The sequence below is a fragment of the Heterodontus francisci genome, chromosome 4 (assembly GCF_036365525.1).
Source record: "Heterodontus francisci isolate sHetFra1 chromosome 4, sHetFra1.hap1, whole genome shotgun sequence".
NCBI classification, from domain to species: domain Eukaryota; kingdom Metazoa; phylum Chordata; class Chondrichthyes; order Heterodontiformes; family Heterodontidae; genus Heterodontus; species Heterodontus francisci.
The window spans coordinates 124833108-124850993 of NC_090374.1; the positions used below are offsets into that span (position 1 = coordinate 124833108).

At 42.9% G+C, this 17886-nt stretch overlaps 1 protein-coding gene across 1 annotated transcript; it reads right to left on the reverse strand.

Moving 5' to 3' along the window:
* Positions 1-5495: 5495 nt before the first annotated feature.
* LOC137368817 (allergen MAG29-like) lies at positions 5496-13730 on the reverse strand. The gene is made up of 3 exons (XM_068029021.1): positions 13564-13730; positions 11483-11523; positions 5496-5758 (listed from the first exon to the last, which is right to left on the reverse strand). The coding sequence occupies exons 1-3, from the start codon at positions 13728-13730 to the stop codon at positions 5496-5498; spliced, it is 471 nt and encodes a 156-aa protein (XP_067885122.1).
* Positions 13731-17886: the final 4156 nt, after the last annotated feature.

The window sequence follows — 17886 nt, forward strand, 5'->3', positions numbered from 1 at the left end:
CTATTAAATTTATAGCTTGACTGGTTAAACTACTTAATATAGCTACAAATAATCATTGAGTGACACTTCAAAACTTGAAATTCTAATTAGTTAAATAAAATAAGGAATCAAGGGATATGGGGATAGGGTGAGAAAGTGGAGTTGAGGGCTTCATAAATAGATACATGGAGTACAAAAACCAGGAAGTTATACTAATCCCATATAAAACACAAGTTTGGCCCTAGCTGGAGTATTGTGTCCATTTCTGGGCATCACACTTTAGGAAGGACATGAAAGCTTTAGAGAAGTTACAGATGTGTTTTACTCAAATGGTTCCAGGGATGAGGGATTAGTTACTTGGATAGACTAGAGAAGTTGGGTTTGTTCTCCTTAGAGCAGAGAAGGCTAAGAGAAGATTTGATAGAGGTGTTTAAAATCACAAAAGGTTTAAATAGAGTAAATAAAGAAAAAATGTTATTGATGGCAATACAGGAGGCTTTTGCTAATACATGTAGTATGCATCTACAGAGTACTTAACTTGGAAATTTGGTGAGTGACAAAACTGAGTGAAGTAGAAGGAAGAGGTGCTGTTCCGGTCTTTTAAAAAAACAAGGAGCAGTCTGAGAGGGAGTGAGACCTGAGAGCTGACATCTAAAGGCAGTATTTAGGTGATCGGGTAGGTGATTGGTTGATGAGTTTTTTTTCTCTAAAGTAGGACAGTAGTTTAAACTAGTACCGGGGAGATATAAGTATGCTATTAAATTTATAGCTTGACTGGTTAAACTACTTAATATAGTTACAAATAATTGTTGAGTGACATTTCAAACCTTGAAACTCTAATTAGTTAAATAAAATACACTAGAGATGGCAGGGCAGGTGATATGTTGCAGCTGTAGCATGTGGGAGCTGGTAGACACCTGTGTGATCCACAGCAACCATGTCTGCATTAAGTGTCTGCAGCTCGAGGAACTTCGGCTCAGAGTTGATGAGCTGGAGTCTAAGCTTTGGACACTGCGTTGTACCCGGGAGGAAGAAAGTTACCTGGACACTTTGGTCCAGGAGGCAGTCACAACCCTTAGGTTAAGTACTTCAGATTTGGTCCATGGTTAGGGACAGAAGGGTGTAACTACGAATGAGGCAGGTATGGGGATCCAGAAGGTAACACTGGCGGAACTTCAGACCTTGTACTTGTCCAACAGTTTCGTGGTTCTTGCAGCTTGTGTGGATCAGAGCAGGGACTGCAGGGGAGGATGAGCAAACTGACCACAGCATTACGGTGCAGGGGGCCATTCAAGTTGTGGGAGTAAAAAGCAATGTAGTAGTAGTATGGGACAGTATAGTTAGGGGTATAGATACTGTTCTCTGTAGCCGTGAACATGAGTCCCGAAGGTTGTGTTGCCTGCCCGGTGCCAGGGTTAAGGACATCTCCTCAGGTCCAGACAGAAACTTGGAATGGGAGGAGAAGAATCCAGTTGTCATGGTCCACATAGGTACCAACGACATAGGTAGGACTAAGGGAGAGGTTCTGCCGAAGGAGTATGAGCAGCTAGGGCTAAATTAAAAAGCAGAACCACAAAGGTAATAATCTCTGGATTATTACCTGAACCGCAAGGAAATTGGTAAAAGGTAAATAAGATCAAAGAGCGGTCTGCATGGCTCAAAGATTGGTGTGGAAGAAATGGATTTCGATTCATGGGGCACTGGCATCAGTACTGGGGAAAGAGGGAGCTGTTCCATTGGGATGGGCATCACTTGAACCAAGCTGAAACCAGTGTCCTAGCGAACTAAATAACAAGGGCTGTAGAGAGTTTTTTAAACAAAGTAGTTGGGAGAAGGGTTTAGGTGAGGGGAAATATAGAAAGTTTAAAAGAAAGGACAAGGAAATAGTGCAGGGTAGCGATATGGGTAATGATATCCAGAGTGGTACAGGAAGAGGAAGATCCTACAAACATAAGAGTGCATCAGCAAATAGGGTCAGCGTAGTGAGAAATAGTAAAAAGACACAATTAAAGGCTCTTTATTTGAATGCACGCAAGATTCATAACAAGATAGGTTAATTGATGGCACAAATAGAAATAAATGGGTATGATATGATATCCATTACAGAGACTTGGTTGCTCGGTGACCAAGATTGGGAACTGAATATTCAAAGGTTTTTGACATTTCAAAAGGATAGCAAGAAAGGAAAAGGAGGCGGGGTAGCTCTGTTAATAAAGGATGATATCAGTACAGTTCTTTTGGGCCTCCTTATCTCGAGAGACAATGGATACGCGCCTGGAGGTGGTCAGTGGTTTGTGAAGCAGCGCCTGGAGTGGCTATAAAGGCCAATTCTGGAGTGACAGGCTCTTCCACAGGTGCTGCAGAGAAATTTGTTTGTTGGGGCTGTTGCACAGTTGGCTCTCCCCTTGCGCCTCTGTCTTTTTTCCTGCCAACTACTAAGTCTCTTCGACTCGCCACAATTTAGCCCTGTCTTTATGGCTGCCCGCCAGCTCTGGCGAATGCTGGCAACTGACTCCCACGACTTGTGATCAATGTCACACGATTTCATGTCGCGTTTGCAGACGTCTTTATAACGGAGACATGGACGGCCGGTGGGTCTGATACCAGTGGCGAGCTCGCTGTACAATGTGTCTTTGGGGATCCTGCCATCTTCCATGCGGCTCACATGGCCAAGCCATCTCAAGCGCCGCTGACTCAGTAGTGTGTATAAGCTGGGGATGTTGGCCGCTTCAAGGACTTCTGTGTTGGAGATATAGTCCTGCCACCTGATGCCAAGTATTCTCCGAAGGCAGCGAAGATGGAATGAATTGAGACGTCGCTCTTGGCTGGCATACGTTGTCCAGGCCTCAGTACAGTAGTGTGAAATTATCTTGGCTCAGAAGATCAAAATGTAGAATCAGTTTGGGTGGAGATAAGAAATAGCCAGGGAAAGAGGTCACTGGTGGGAGTAGTTCATAGGTCACCTACCAGTAGCTACACTGTAGGACAGAGTATACATCAAGAAATAATGGGGGCTTGTAAGAAAGGTACTGTAATAATCACAGGTGATATTACTCTTCATATTGATTGGACAAATCAGATAGGCAAAGGTAGCCTTAGGGATGTGTTCATAGAGTATATTTGGGACAGTTTCTTAGAACAATACATTGTGGAACCAACCAGGGAACAGGATATTTTAGACTTGGTAATGTGTAATAAGACAGGATTAATGATTTCATATTCAGGGATCCTCCAGAGAAGAGTGATCATAACATGATGAATTTCACATTCAGTTTGAAGGTGCGAAACTTGGGTCTGCAATTAGTGTCTTAAACTTAAATAATGGCAATTACAAAGTTAACAAGACAGAGTTGGCTAAAGCAATCTGGGAAAGTAGGTTGCAAGGTAAGATGGTATATAAGCAGTCATTTACATTTAAGGAGATATTTCATAACTTTCAATGGAGATATATTCTATTGAGAAAGAAAGATTATACAAGAAAGATGTACCATCCGTGGCTAACTAAGGAAGTTAAGGATGGTATCAAATTGAAAGAAAAAGCATATAATTCTGTGAAGATTTGTGGTAGGCCAGAAGATTGGTAAAATTTTAGAAACCAGCAAAGGATGACTAAAAAAAGAGAGAAATTAGAATAAGGAAGTAAACTAGCAAGAAATGTAAAAACTGACAGTAAGAGTTTCTACAAGTATACAAAAATGAAGAGAGTAGCTAAAGCAAATGTTGGTCCTTCAGAGGATGAGACTGGGGAATTAATAATAGGAAACAAGGAAATGGCAGAGACTTTGAACAAATATTTTATATCTGTCTTCACAATAGAAGACACTAAATGCATCCCAATATTAGTAGAAAATCAAGGGGTAAAAGGAAGGGAGGAACTTAAAACAATCACTATTGCTAGAATAAAAGTACTAGGAAAACTAACGGGACTAAAGGCTGACAAATCTCCTGGACTTGATGACCTGAATCCTAGAGTCTTAAAAAAAGTGACTGCAGAAATAGTGGATGCATTGGTTGTAATCTTCCAAAATTCCCTAGATTCTGGAAAGGTCCCAGCAGATTGGAAAACTGCAAATGTAACACCTCTATTCAAGAAAGGAAGGAGACAGAAAGCAGTACACTATAGGGCAGTTAACCGAACATCGGTCATTGGGAAAATGCTGGAATCCATCATTAAAAAGTAGTAGCAGGACATTTAGAAAATCATAATACCATTAAGCAGAGTCAACATACTTTCATGAAAGGGAAATTGTGTTTGACAAATTTATTAGATTTCAATGAGGACATAACAAGCAGGGTGGATAAAGAGGAAGGAGTAGATGTAGTTTATCTTGATTTCCAAAAGGCATTCAATAAGGTACCACATCAAAGTTACGACACAAGATAAGTGTTGGGAGTAATATATTAGCCTGGATAGAGGATTGGCTTACTAACAGGAAACAGAGAGTTGGGATAACTGGACTATTTTTCAGGTTGGAAAACTGTAACTAGTGCAGTGCCACAGGGATCAGTACTGGGGCCTCAACTCTTTGCAATCTATATTAATGACTTGGATGATGGGACAGAAGTATTGTAGCCAAACTTTCTGATGATACAAAGATAGGTGGGAAAGCAAATAGTGAGGAAGACATAGAGAGTCTGCAAAGGAAAATAGATACGTTGTGTGTGGGCAAAAATTTGGCTGATGGAGTATAGGGCTGGATTTTGTGGAGGAGGCAGGGCTCCCAGTGCTGGGCTGAAACGGCGGGTGAAACCCTGCCTCAGCCTGTTCATGGCCCCCTGGAGGAATTATCTGTCGTTTTTCTGTTTGTGTCCCGCACCGTGATCTCTGTCACTTTAAAGGTGAGGATGACGCCTCCAAACACTGCTAGCCAAGCACAGGGCTGGCAGCTCAGCAGTATCAGCAGCGCCACCTGGAGTGGTGGCCACTGCCGCGATTGCAGAGGCCTTGGACCCAGGCCCAAGGCTGGAACCCTGCACCTCAGATAAGTGAGGCAGGGTCACCAGGGCCAGTCCGGAAAGCTGCGGTAAAGGGGGTTGGGGGTGAGGTGGTCATAAAGCCCAGGGGGAGGGGAGTCCTGGAAGGTGCATTGTTTCCCAGCTAGGGTCCTCCATGGGCCACAGATTGCTCACGGAGGAGGGAGCCCGACCCCACCCCAAGCCCACAGGTAGTGTGCCTCATTTTACAAGGTGTCCTCCCCGCATGGTGGAGGGGAGGGTTAGATCCCAGTGGCAGCGGGAAGAGACCCTTAAGTTGCCATTAATAGGCCACTTAAGAGCCTCAATTGGCCTCTGGGCGGGAAGGCCATCATCGGCCTATCCTGCCCCTGGCAAGATCACTTGGTGACAGAGCAGCAATGGGCCCTCCACCTCCCTCCACCTGTCATGATTTTATGGCCCCCCCGCTTCCGTCCTTGCCTTAAGGGGCCCATAAAATGTGAGGTTATCCACTTCGGTATGAAGAATAGAAAAACAAAATATTACTTAAATGGAGAGAGGCTGCAGAATGCTGCAGTATTTTAATCAACCTCCTCAATTGTTGGACCAGATGCTGCGCCTGCACCAGAAGGAGCACTACCAGCACCAGGAAAACCACCTGGTGGACCACCAGCGCCCTGATACAACTTTGTGATGATAGGATTGCAGATTTTCTCAACTTCCTTCTGTTGGTGCTCATATTCATCCTTTTCAGCAGTCTGGTTTTTGTCTAGCCAGCTGATAACTTCATTACATTTGTCTAAAATCTTCTGCTTGTCATCATCACCAACTTTGCAAGGGTGTCCTTGCACATGAATCACAAAAAGTTAGCATGCAGGTACAACAGGTAGTTAGGAAGGCAAATGGAAAGTTGGCCTTTACTGCAAAGGGGTGGAGTGTAAAAGTGGGGAAGTCTCGCTACAACTGTATGGGGCGCTGATGAGACCACACCAAGAGTCCTGTGTACAGTTTTGGTCTCCTTATTTAAAGATGTGTTATATTTGCATAGGAGGCAGTTCAGAGAATATTCACTAAGCCAATTCCTTGGATGATGGGGTTGTCTTATGAGGAAAGGTTGAGCAGGTTGGGCCTATACTCATTGAAGTTTAGAAGAATGAGAGGTGATCTTATTGAAACATAAAAGATTCTGAGGGGCTTGACAGGGGAGATGCTGAGAGATTATTTCCCCTCATGGGGAAATCTAGAACTCGGGGGCATAGTTACATAATAAGGGGTCTCTCATTTAAGACAGAAATGAGAAAGAATTTATTTTCTCAGATGGTCGTTAAGCTTTGGAATTCTCTACTCCAGAGAGCAGTGGAGGCTGGGTCATTGAATATATTCAAGGCTGAGTTAGACAGATTTTTGAGCTATAAGGGTGCGAAGCGTTAAGGGGCAGGCAGAAAAGTGGAGTTAAGACCAAGACCAGATCAGCTGTGATCTTATTGAATGGCAGAGCAGGCTCCTACTCTTATTTCTTATGTTCTTAAAAGGTCGATAACCAGAGGAAACAGATTTACGATGATTGGCAAAAGAACCAGATGTGACATGAGGAAAGGCTTTTTATACACAATAAGTGGTTAGGATTTCAAATGCATTGCCAGTGCAGATTCAATAATCATCCTTCAAAAGGAAATTGGATAAATAGCTAAAGGACAAAAAATTGCACAGTTATAGGGAAAAAGTGGGGGAGTGGGGTTAACTGGATTGCTATTTGAAAGAGCTAACACCGACTTGATGGGTTCAATGGCCTCCTTCTCTGGTGTACTATTAGGGTAGGCGGTGGCGTAGTGGTATTATCACTAGACTAGTAACCCAGAGACCCAAGGTATTTCTCTGGGGACATGGGTTCGAATCCCACCACTGCAGAAGGTGGAATTTGAATTTAATTAATAAATCTGGAATTAAAAGCTAGTCTAGTGATGGCCATGAAACCATTGTCGATTGTTGTAAAAACCCATCTGATTCACTAATGTCCTTTAGGGAAGGAAATCTGCTGGTCTGGCCGACATGTGACTCCAGACCCACAGCATTGTGGTTAACTCTTACATGCCCTCTGAAATGGCCTAGCAAGCCACTCAGTTGTACCTAACTGCTACAAAGTCAATAAAAAGGAATGAAACCGGCATCGACCGAGGCACCGGAAATGACAACGGCAAACCCAGCCCTGTCGACTCTGCAAAGTCCTCCTTACTAACATCTGGGGGCTTGTGCCAAAGTTGGGAGAGCTGTCCCACAGACTAGTCAAGCAACAGCCTGACATAGTCATACTCACGGAATCATACCTTACAGACAATGTCCCAGACACTGCCATCGCCATCCCCGGGTATGTCCTGTCCCACTGGCAGGACAGGCCCACCAGAGGTGGTGGCACAGTGGTATACAGTAGGGAGGGAGTTGCCCTGGGAGTCCTCAACATCGACTCCGGACCCCATGAAGTCTCATGGCATCAGGTCAAACATGGGCAAGGTAACCTCCTACTGATTACCACCTACTGCCCTCCCTCAGCTGATGACTCAGTACTCCACCATGTTGAACACCACTTGGAGGAAGCACTGAGGGTGGCAAGGGCACAGAATGTACTCTGGGTGGGGAACTTCAATGTCCATCACCAAGAGTGGCTCGGTAGCACCACTACTGACCGAGCTGGCCGAGTCCTAAAGGACATAGCTGCTAGACTGGGTCTGCGGCAGGTGGTGGGGGATCCAACACGAGGGAAAAACATACTTGACCTCGTCCTCACCAATCTGCCTGCCTCAGATGCTTCTGTCCATGACAGTATTGGTAGGAGTGACCACTGCACAGTCCTTGTGGAGACGATGTCCCACCTTCACATTGAGGATACTGTCCATCTTGTCGTGTGGCACTATCACCGTGCTAAATTGGATAGATTTCGAACAGATCTAGCAATGCAAAAGTGGGCATCCATGAGGCGCTGTGGGCCATCAGCAGCAGCAGAATTGTAGTCAGCCACAATCTGTAACCTCATGGCCCGGCATATCCCCCACTCTACCATTACCATCAAGCCAGGAGACCAACCCTGGTTCAATGAAGAGTGCAGGAGGGCATGCCAGGAGCAGCACCAGGCATACCTCAAAATGAGGTGTCAACCTGGTGAAGCTACAACCCAGGACTACTTGCATGCCAAACTGCATAAGCAGCATGCAATAGACAGAGCGAAGCAATCCCACAACCAACGGATCAGATCTAAGCTCTGCAGTCCTGCCACATCCAGCCATGAATGGTGGTGGACAATTAAACAACTAACTGGAGGAGGTAGCCCCACAAATATCCCCATCCTCAATGATGGGGGAGCCCAGCACATCAGTGCGAAAGATAAGGCTGAAGCATTTGGAACAATCTTCAGCCAGAAGTGCCGAGTTGATGATCCATCTCGGCCTCCTCCCGAAATCCCCAACATCACAGATGCCAGACTTCAGCCAATTCAATTCACTCCGCGTGATATCAAGAAACGACTGAAGGCACTGGATACTGCAAAAGCTATGGGCCCTGACAATATTCCGGCAATAGTACTGAAGACCTGTGCTCCAGAACTTGCCGCGCCCCTAGCCAAGCTGTTCCAGTACAGCTACAACACTGGTATCTACCCTGCAATGTGGAAAATTGCCCAGGTATGTCCTGTACACAAAAAGCAGGACAAGTCCAACCCGGCCAATTACCGCCCCACCAGCCTACTCTCAATCATCAGTAAAGTGATGGAAGATGTCATCAACAGTGCCATCAAGCGGCACTTGCTTAGCAATAACCTGCTCAGTGACGCTCAGTTTGGGTTCCGCCAGGTCCACTCAGCGCCTGACCTCATTACCACCTTGGTTCAAACATGAACAAAAGAACAGAACTCAAGAGGTGAGGTGAGAGTGACTGCCCTTGACATCAAGGCAGCATTTGACCGAGTATGGTATCAAGGAGCCCTAGCATAACTGAGGTTAATGGGAATCAGGGGGAAAACCCTCCGCTGGTTGGAGTCATACCTAGCACAAAGGAAGATGGCTGTGGTTGTTGGAGGTCAATCATCTGAGCTCCAGGACATCATTGCAGGAGTTCCTCAGGAGAGTGTCCTAGGCCCAACCATCTTCAGCTGCTTCATCAATGACCTTCCTTCAATCATAAGGTCAGAAGTGGGGATGTTCGCTGATGATTGCACAATGTTCAGCACCATTCGTGACTCCTCAGATACTGGAGCAGTCCGTATACAAATGCAGCAAGACCTGGACAATATCCAGGCTTGGGCTGATAAGTGGCAAGTAACATTCGTGCAACACAAGTGCCGGGCAATGACCATTTCCAACAGAGGGAATCTAACCATCTCCCCTTGACATTCAATGGCATTACCATCGCTGAATCCCCCACTATCAACATCCTAAGGGCTACCATTGACCAGAAACTGAACTGGAGTAGCCATATAAATACCGTGGCTACAAGAGCAGGTCAGAGGCTAGGAATCCTGAGGCGAGTAACTCACCTCCTGACTCCCCAAAGCCTGTCCACCATCTACAAGGCACAAGTCAGGAGTGTGATGGAATACTTTCCACTTGCCTGGATGGGTGCATCTCCAACAACACTCAAGAAGCTCGACACCATCCAGGACAAAGCAGCCCGCTTGATTGGCATCCCATCTACAAACATTCACTCCCTCCACCACCGATGCACAGTGGCAGCAGTGTGTATCATCTACAAGATGCACTGCAGCAATGCACCAAGGCTCCTTAGACAGCACCTTCCAAACCCGCGACCTCTACCAACTAGAAGGACAAGAGCAGCAAATACACAGGAACACCACCACCTGCAAGTTCCCCTCCAAGTCACACACCATCCTGACTTGGAACTATATTGCCGTTCCTTCACTGTCGTTGGGTCAAAATCCTGGAACTCCCTTCCTAACAGCACTGTGGGTGTATCTACCCCACATGGACTGCAGCAGTTCAAGAAGGCAGCTCACCACCACCTTCTCAAGGGCAGTTAGGGATGTGCAATAAAGGCTGGCCTGGCCAGCGACGCCCACATCCCATGAATGAATTTAAAAAAAATTCTAATACTCTACAAGATCAGCCATGATCTTATTGAATCGTAGAACAGTCTTGAAGGGCCAAATGGGATACTCTTGCTTCTATTTCTTATGTTATGATCATCATTTTAGTTTTACTGTTGATTCCACAGACCAAAATTAGTAGGAGTCAATATTTTAATTTGAGACACCAAGTCAGGCTCCTTTCTTATTTCTGTATAACGCCCATCACTCTGATAAAGTTGTGCGTGCAAGTAATAATCTTCTTTGAAAGAAAAATATTAGAGCAGAAAATCCTCAATTCTTAGACTTTTAATACAAAAGGGCTATTTTAACAGCTGCTTTTGAAGTAATGTTTCTTTTTGGATTGCGTGCTCTTTGGGGTTTGTGGTGTCTAGTGTGTCTTTTGTGTTTGCTCATTTTATATTATTTCTCATTTCTGAAGGAAAAAGAGGAAGGATTTCAAAGATTTCTGTTCCATTCTGTTTCTGAGTAAAAATAAAGGGAAATGCTGTAAGATCCAGTTTACCACATAAGTCAAAAATGAGATTAATTGAAAAGGGGAAATGTGGCATAATGATTCAGAATTTCCAACTTTCAATACTCTTCCTCACTCCTGGGTACAATATAACTGGAGAGCTTTAAAGCCAGGATTGATTTTATTCTTACCTGACATCTACAAACATACACTTTCAAGCATAGGTCAACTGGATTGGTCTCAAACAGGATTTCTGGATGATTTTTTTCATTTCCCTGGCCTAATAACGTTAAGATCAATTGTAGTGTCCTAGTTTCTACCCTGTTAAGCTCAACTAGCTGGTGTATTTGGCTCAATTCCAGCACATTTACAGATTATGGGGGGACTGAGGAACCTTCTCTTGACGGTAGCAAATAGAAAAGCAACAAGATTTCCCGAGTCCTAATTTTTGTTAAGAACTTTTGCTTTTGTTTTTTATTGGAGGCAGGATATCTTACACATCATTATTGGGAATTGACTATAATTCTGAACAATCCTGCAAATTGGAAGACATCCTGCCATCAAAATCAGAAGTATTAGAGAATTGCAATGCAGTCCTTACAACTTTGGCATTGAACAACGTTTGAGTTTGATAGTTGCTTTTCTTAAGCTGTTGCTGTACAACAATCTAATAATGTTATACAACACTGCTGAATTGCAGTTCCGAATCCTTACCTTACTGTGGGTAGAACTTGGAGTTGTCACCCTTCCTGAGATATAGGAAATCTGTGAGAATGATACATCCAGGGTACAATAGAGCAATCTCTCTGATTGAACCTCTCCCTTTTCCTGCTTACTATGTAGTTTGCGTTAGGCAGACACTTATTATGTAATGAGAGGATCCGATTTACACTGATGTGATAAAGTTCAGAACTGTGCCAGTGTTTAGAATCAGAGAATCATAGAAAGTTTATGGCACAGAAAGAGGCCACTTGGCCCATCGTGTTTGTGCCAACTGAAAAACTATCCACCCAGTCTAATCCTACCTTCCAGCATTTGGTCCGTAGCCCCCATGCTCAGCCCCCACCTGCCAAGAATGAGACACATTGATTTTGTCATGAACATTAATTTTAAACTGTTACTTAAATGAAGAAAGAACTTGTTAAACAGATCAGCCGTGGCTGGAAAAAACATTTGCATCTTAACAGACGGTGATTGGAAGGACAAAAGAACATTCCCTGACACATTTAAACCACAAAGGACCTTGATCACCAGGTATTGTGTGTAAGAGGACCATTCCAGAGACTGCTAATGTGATACAATCCAAGACGTGATCAGACCAGTTAGTTACATGACTAACCTGCTTGGCAACCTGGGGTTTTCTGAATTGTACAAACACTTTGAACTCAGAGAGAGTAAAACTGCTTGCTCCTGGACTGAGAAGATCTCTCTCCTGTCTGCTCACATCTCTTTCTCACAAGCTTCTGAATCCACTGAAGACACATGAACTCCAAGAGAGAAAAGTCTCCTGCAGTGAACAAGGTTTAAGAAGAATAGTGGGTCCCAATGAAAAGCAAGAACTAACTACAATCAAGGACTCTGTAGTGAGCTCAAAGAACCGTAACAGAAACTCTTCAGATTTTGCTTAAACTTTTCCACTTCATTTTTCTTCTGCCCTTTTCTGTCTCTATTTGCATGTGTGTATCGCGTATGCATGCTATCGTGGGTGTATCCAAAGGTGTTAACCGAATTAGAGTTTAAGTTTAATAAATTTCAACTTTTCTTCTTTAAAACTAACAAAACCTGTTTGTGCTGGGTTCTTTGCCTTATAATTGGAAAGCAGTGAATAAGGATTCACCAAGGGGGAGCTAAAAACACGGTGTGTTTAAAATTAAACCCTGTTACGGTAAGACCAGGTGAAGGTTGAAAGGGACCCCTAGACACCTTTCTCACCTGGTCTTAACACCCTGCAGATTACGGCACTTGAGGTGCATATCCAGACATCATTTAAATGAGTTGAGGGTTTCTGTCTCTACTATCCTTTCAGGCAGTGAGTTCCAGATCCCCACCACCCTTTTGGGTGAAAATTGTTTTCCTCAACTCCCCTCTAATCTTTCTACCGATCACTTTAAATCTATGCCCCCTAGTCACTGACCTCATCTGCTAAGGTAAATAGGCCCTTCACCTCCACTCTATCCAGGCCTCTCAAAATTTTGTACATTTAAATCAGATCTCTCCTCAGCCTTCTCTGTTCCAAGGAGAAGAACCCCAGCCTATCCAAACTTCCCTCTTAGCTGCATTTTTCAGTCCCGGCAACATCCTCGTAAATCTCCTCTGTACCCTCTCTAGTGCAATTACATCCTTTCTGTAATGAGGTGACCAGAGCTGCACAGAGTATTCAAGTTGTGGCCTAACCAATGATTTATACAGTTACAGCATAATTTCCCTGCTCTTGTATTCTATACCTCAGCTAATAAAGGAAAGGATTCCATATGCCTTCTTAACCACCTTATCGACCTGTCCTGCTACCTTCAGGGATCTGTGGACATTCACTCTAAAGTCCCTCACTTCCTCTACAATCCTCAGTATTTTCCCATTAATCATGTATTTCTTTGCCTTGTTGACCTCCCTAAGTGCATCACCTCACACTTCTTCAGGTTGAATTCCATTTGCCACTTTTCTGCCCATCTGACCAGACCATCAATATCTTCCTGCAGCCTACAGCTATCCTCCTTGCTATCTACCACACAGCCAATCTTTGTGACATCTGCGACATCTTGATCATGCCTCCTATATTTACGTCCGAATTGTTAACGTATACCACAAAAAGCAGGGAACTCAGTATGGAGCCCTGTGGAATGCCACTGGAAACAGCCCTCCAGTCACAAAAACACCCGTCAACAATTACCCTTTGTTTCCTGCCACTGAGCCAATTTTGTATCCACCTTGCTGCATTTCCCTGGATACCATGGGATTTAATTTTTTAACCAGTCTACCATGTGGGACCTTGTCAAAATCCTTGCTAAAATCCATGTAGACCACATCAACTGCACTACCCTCATCTATCCTCCTTGTTACTTCAAAAAAATTTAAAAATTCGATCAAGTTGGTCAGACAAGATCTTCACTTAACAAATTCATGCTGACTGTGCTTGATTTTGTCATCCTTGACCTTCAGATCACAAGTAGGAAATCTAAATGTGAAATAATTAGAATGTTGAACACCCTGGTCCATGCAGTCACAACAATCACATTGATTCACAATGATACTGGCATAATTTAGATCTCCAATCATGATTATTGTCACTTCCATATATATGGGAAAGTGTGAGATTTTTTGATTCCTGATATGTACGTTAAGTATCATTATGGGCTTTGTCACTACTCAGCATTTCACTAGAATGGAGTTATCATCCTCTCCTGGGATGGTGGCCTCTACTGTCAAAAGGGACAATTGATGCAGTATCAGAAAAGCCATCTGGGCTATTAAAGGACTGCAGTGGCCCAAAAATTGGAAAGGGGATCCCACCAGACACTTTTGCCAAGATTGGAGCTTTCTGCCAATAAGGTCTGGGGCAGAATGTAGGCACAGCAGCCGCTACAAGTTTCTCTTCACAACCCCACATGATCTAATTGAGATGTAGAGAAGGCTCAAGGCGCTGAGTGCCCTCCTCCTGTTCCTATGTACATTCCACATGATGGCATCTTAGGGATCTTATTGCTGCTTCCTGAGGACTCTTACTCTCTTCCGTATGGTGGGCATTGGAGGCAGCAGTAACTAGGCAGTTAAAAAGGAAATCCACTTCTTCACTCTTATGCTCCAATCTCTTTTTAATAATGACTAACCTACCATTTGCTTTCCGAATTGTCTGCTGTCCCTGCAAGTTAACTTCCTGTGTACAAGGACATCTAGAGCCCTCTGAATATCAACATTTCCCAATTTCACAATTAGGAAAGCAAATGGTAGGTTAGTCATTATTGAAAAGAGATTGGAGCATAAGAGTGAAGAAGTCTTATTGCAATTGTATAGGGCCTTTTTGAGACCACACCTGAAATACTGTGTACAGTTTTGGTCTCCCTACCTAAGAAAGAATATACTTACCTTAAGGGGAGTGCAATGATTCCTGGGAGGAGTGATTGAGTAGACCAGGCCTATATCCCTAGAATTTAGAAGAATGAGAGGTGATCTCATTGAAATGGTGATCTCACCATTTAAAAAAAATTCTGCTTTTCTATTTTTCCTATCAAATTAGATAACTTCACATTATTTCACTTTATATTCCATCTGCCACATTCTGGCCCACTCACTTAACCAATCTAAATCCTTTTGCAGCCTCTTCATTTCCTCCTCACAGCTTATTTTCCCACCTAACTTTGAATCATCAGCAAATTTGGTACATTTCACTCGGTCCTCTCAAATAAGCCATTGATATAGACTGTAAAATAGCTGGGGCCCAAGTACTGATCCTTGCTGTCCACCGCTAGTTATAGCCTGCCAACTCAAATATAGCCCCTTTATTCCAATTCTGTTTTCTGTCCATTAACCAACATTATATATATATATATATAATATGTATGTATTATACCATACACACATACTAACATATTACCCCCCAAACCCATAATCTTGTGTAACAACCTCTTGTGGCACCTTATCAAATCCACTTGTTCCCCCTTATCCATCATATTGGTTATAACCTCAAAAAACTCGACCACATTTGTCAAACACAATTTTCCTTTTACAAAATGCATATTGACTTTGCCCACTCATATTACAATTTTCTAATTTCCCAGTTATCACATCCCTAATAATAGATTTGAGCATGGATCTGTTTAGCTATTTCAACACCATTCATGAAGTACTTGTGTCATTTTCCCTCCTGATGTGCAGTACTTTATATGAATTTATATTCAATTTCATTTGCTGTATTCTGCTCACATACATATTTTGTCCAACTTATTCAGTAAGTTCTAGGCTGCCTCCTTTGATTACACTGGTCCTCTTATGCATTGAGCTCCCCTCCATATTATAAGCTAAACATCACAGCCAAACTCCAGGCCCTAGAAAGCCCTAGAAAGCAAGATAAGAGGAATGTGGATCAGTTATTATCTTTAACACATTCATCACTCATCACTCTTCAGGCATCACATTTTGTCACCTGTATGTAAAGGTCTGCAAAAGAAACCCGACCCGAGCCCAGATGCCAGACCCGGAAGTCCGACCCAACCCGAACCCAACACATGTCGTCGGGACCCGTTGGGGTCGGGTCGGGCAGCTGGCCTTTACATCAGTACATGGGTAAAGGCCTACTTCCCCACCCGACCCATTCAGGCTCGGGTTGGGTTTCCTTTGCAGATCTTTACCTGTGCGCCACACCTAAAAAATTGTAAAAGAGACAGGAAACCCACAGGATTGGTTGGTAAAATTGAACAGATGCAAAAGCAGTATTGTAGTATCCCACCAGTTTCTCCATATGCAGATTAGATTATAATTGCACTCAGAGAAACCAGCACTATCTCTGGTATATGAGAGCAATTAGCCTGCAATTAACCTCAATATATGTTACTTACAATAATATTAATTTGCAAGCTTAGGCTATTTGAATAAACCTCTCCCTTAGAAGCACACAACAATACTTTTTATATTGAAGTGATTTATGACTTTAATCTCTTATAGGGACTAAACCAAATCAGGAGTACATTCCTATGAATCTCCTTGAAACAAGTTCAAACCAGGCAAATTCTCAGACACTTATCTGGGTCCAAAGAATTGTACTAGATTTCCCTCAAAGAAAGAAAACCAACAGAGAATATTACCATCTTTCGGATAGCCATAATTATTAAAATAGGCTAAGTCATAAATATCCCAGATATGATAAGGGTCTGGGAACTCTCTTCAATACGTATCTCTACACTTAAAGAGACACAGAGAGGGGGTTCTTTGTAGTTGTATACAGGATGCTACATGAGATGATTTATTAACTTTTAAAGATTTATTAAAGAATTTAACATGCAATACACTTCTAAGTGGATAAGTATATCACAATATCAAATATTACTAAAAGATGTAACACATAATCTTATTTCTCACATAGAATCCAAACCTTGCTAATGTTACAGCAAAATATCTTAGAATATCCATCAAAATTTAAAGTAAACTTTTTGCCTTAAATTCCCCTTAGTTGAGAAGTGTTGTTTGAAGATTCAATGCTTCTAATCACTATTTCAAAACCTCTCATGTTTATACAGTTTCTGAAGTGTCTATTAATTTAGAGATACAGCACTGAAACAGGCCCTTCAGCCCACCGAGTCTGTGCCGAACAACAGCCACCCATTTATACTAACCCTACAGTAATCCCATGTCCCCTACCACCTACCTACACTAGGGCCAATTTACCTATCACCTGCAAGTTTTTGGCTGTGGGAAAAAACTGGAGCACCCGGTGAAAACCCACACAGTCACAGGGAGAACTTGCAAACTCTGCACAGGCAGTACCCAGAATCAAACCTGGGTCCCTGGAGTTGTGAGGCTGGTGTGCTAACCACTGCACCACTGTGCCGCCCGAATCTGACTTCTAGCATTTAGATGTGTCCTTCCTGTGTGTTTAAAATCCATATCTTTAATTACCATTTCCACTTATATTTTACTGAAATTCTGAAGTTGTGAGCATTTATCTGGTCAAAATGTTTATAATTGTGTTTACTTAACCTCTCATGCTCCTGTTAGTCCATTCCATTTATTGTTTCATTATCTATAATTGCCCTTTCCATGGTATCCCAAAGCAACCTCCGGAGACGACCTGTCTGCACAAACCAATTTAAGTTTATTGTTACCACTTACTGACAGGATATTTCAATGTGTGTGCTTATCTTCCAAGCCCCTGACAACAAAGACACAAATGGATTTCCCAACTTGTTTCTAGTTTATAACAGGGACCTTGAAATTCTTTAACTCTACCTTCTTAAAGGGGAATCCCAGTGAATCCTGAAAACTGACCAGCCATTGAATCCCTAACTCTAAAATGCATAATCCACTAACTATTTCCAAATTCTACTTAATTAATACCTATATTCCATCACATTATAACATAACGGTCTTGTCCTCTGCAGAGGGATCATTTGCGGGGCGTTACACCAAGGTTCGGCTTGGGGCCACTACATTTTACTGGACAAACTTATCACTGAATCTGCTCGGGGCCTGTGACTGGCTCAGGATCCCATGCAGTTGCACTGGTTGCCTGATTCTGATGCCACTGAAGATCTGTTAGTATTAAATATATTTGTAAGTGTTACTCAGGTTGCTTTTACAGAAATTCTAAAACAAGGACTTTATTGAGATTTTTGGTGAAGTATTTCTTTAATAATGTCTAGTTCAATGGTATAGGTCATATCTTATTTCAATAGAGCAGTCTGAGTGGACCCTTATGCTTTATCTTCATAAGCAGATTGTT

Bases quoted from the DNA above. Each gene is read 5' to 3' on its own strand.
- LOC137368817 (XM_068029021.1), bottom strand. From the start codon at position 13,730: ATGATTGGAGATCTAAATTATGCCAGTATCATTGTGAATCAATGTGAT. The intron at 11,524-13,563 runs GTGAAGATCTTG...CATTCTTGGCAG, and splicing joins AGTCAGCATGAATTTGTTAA to GTGGGGGCTGAGCATGGGGG. The intron at 5,759-11,482 runs GTAGGATTAGAC...TTCATGTGCAAG, and splicing joins TACGGACCAAATGCTGGAAG to GACACCCTTGCAAAGTTGGT.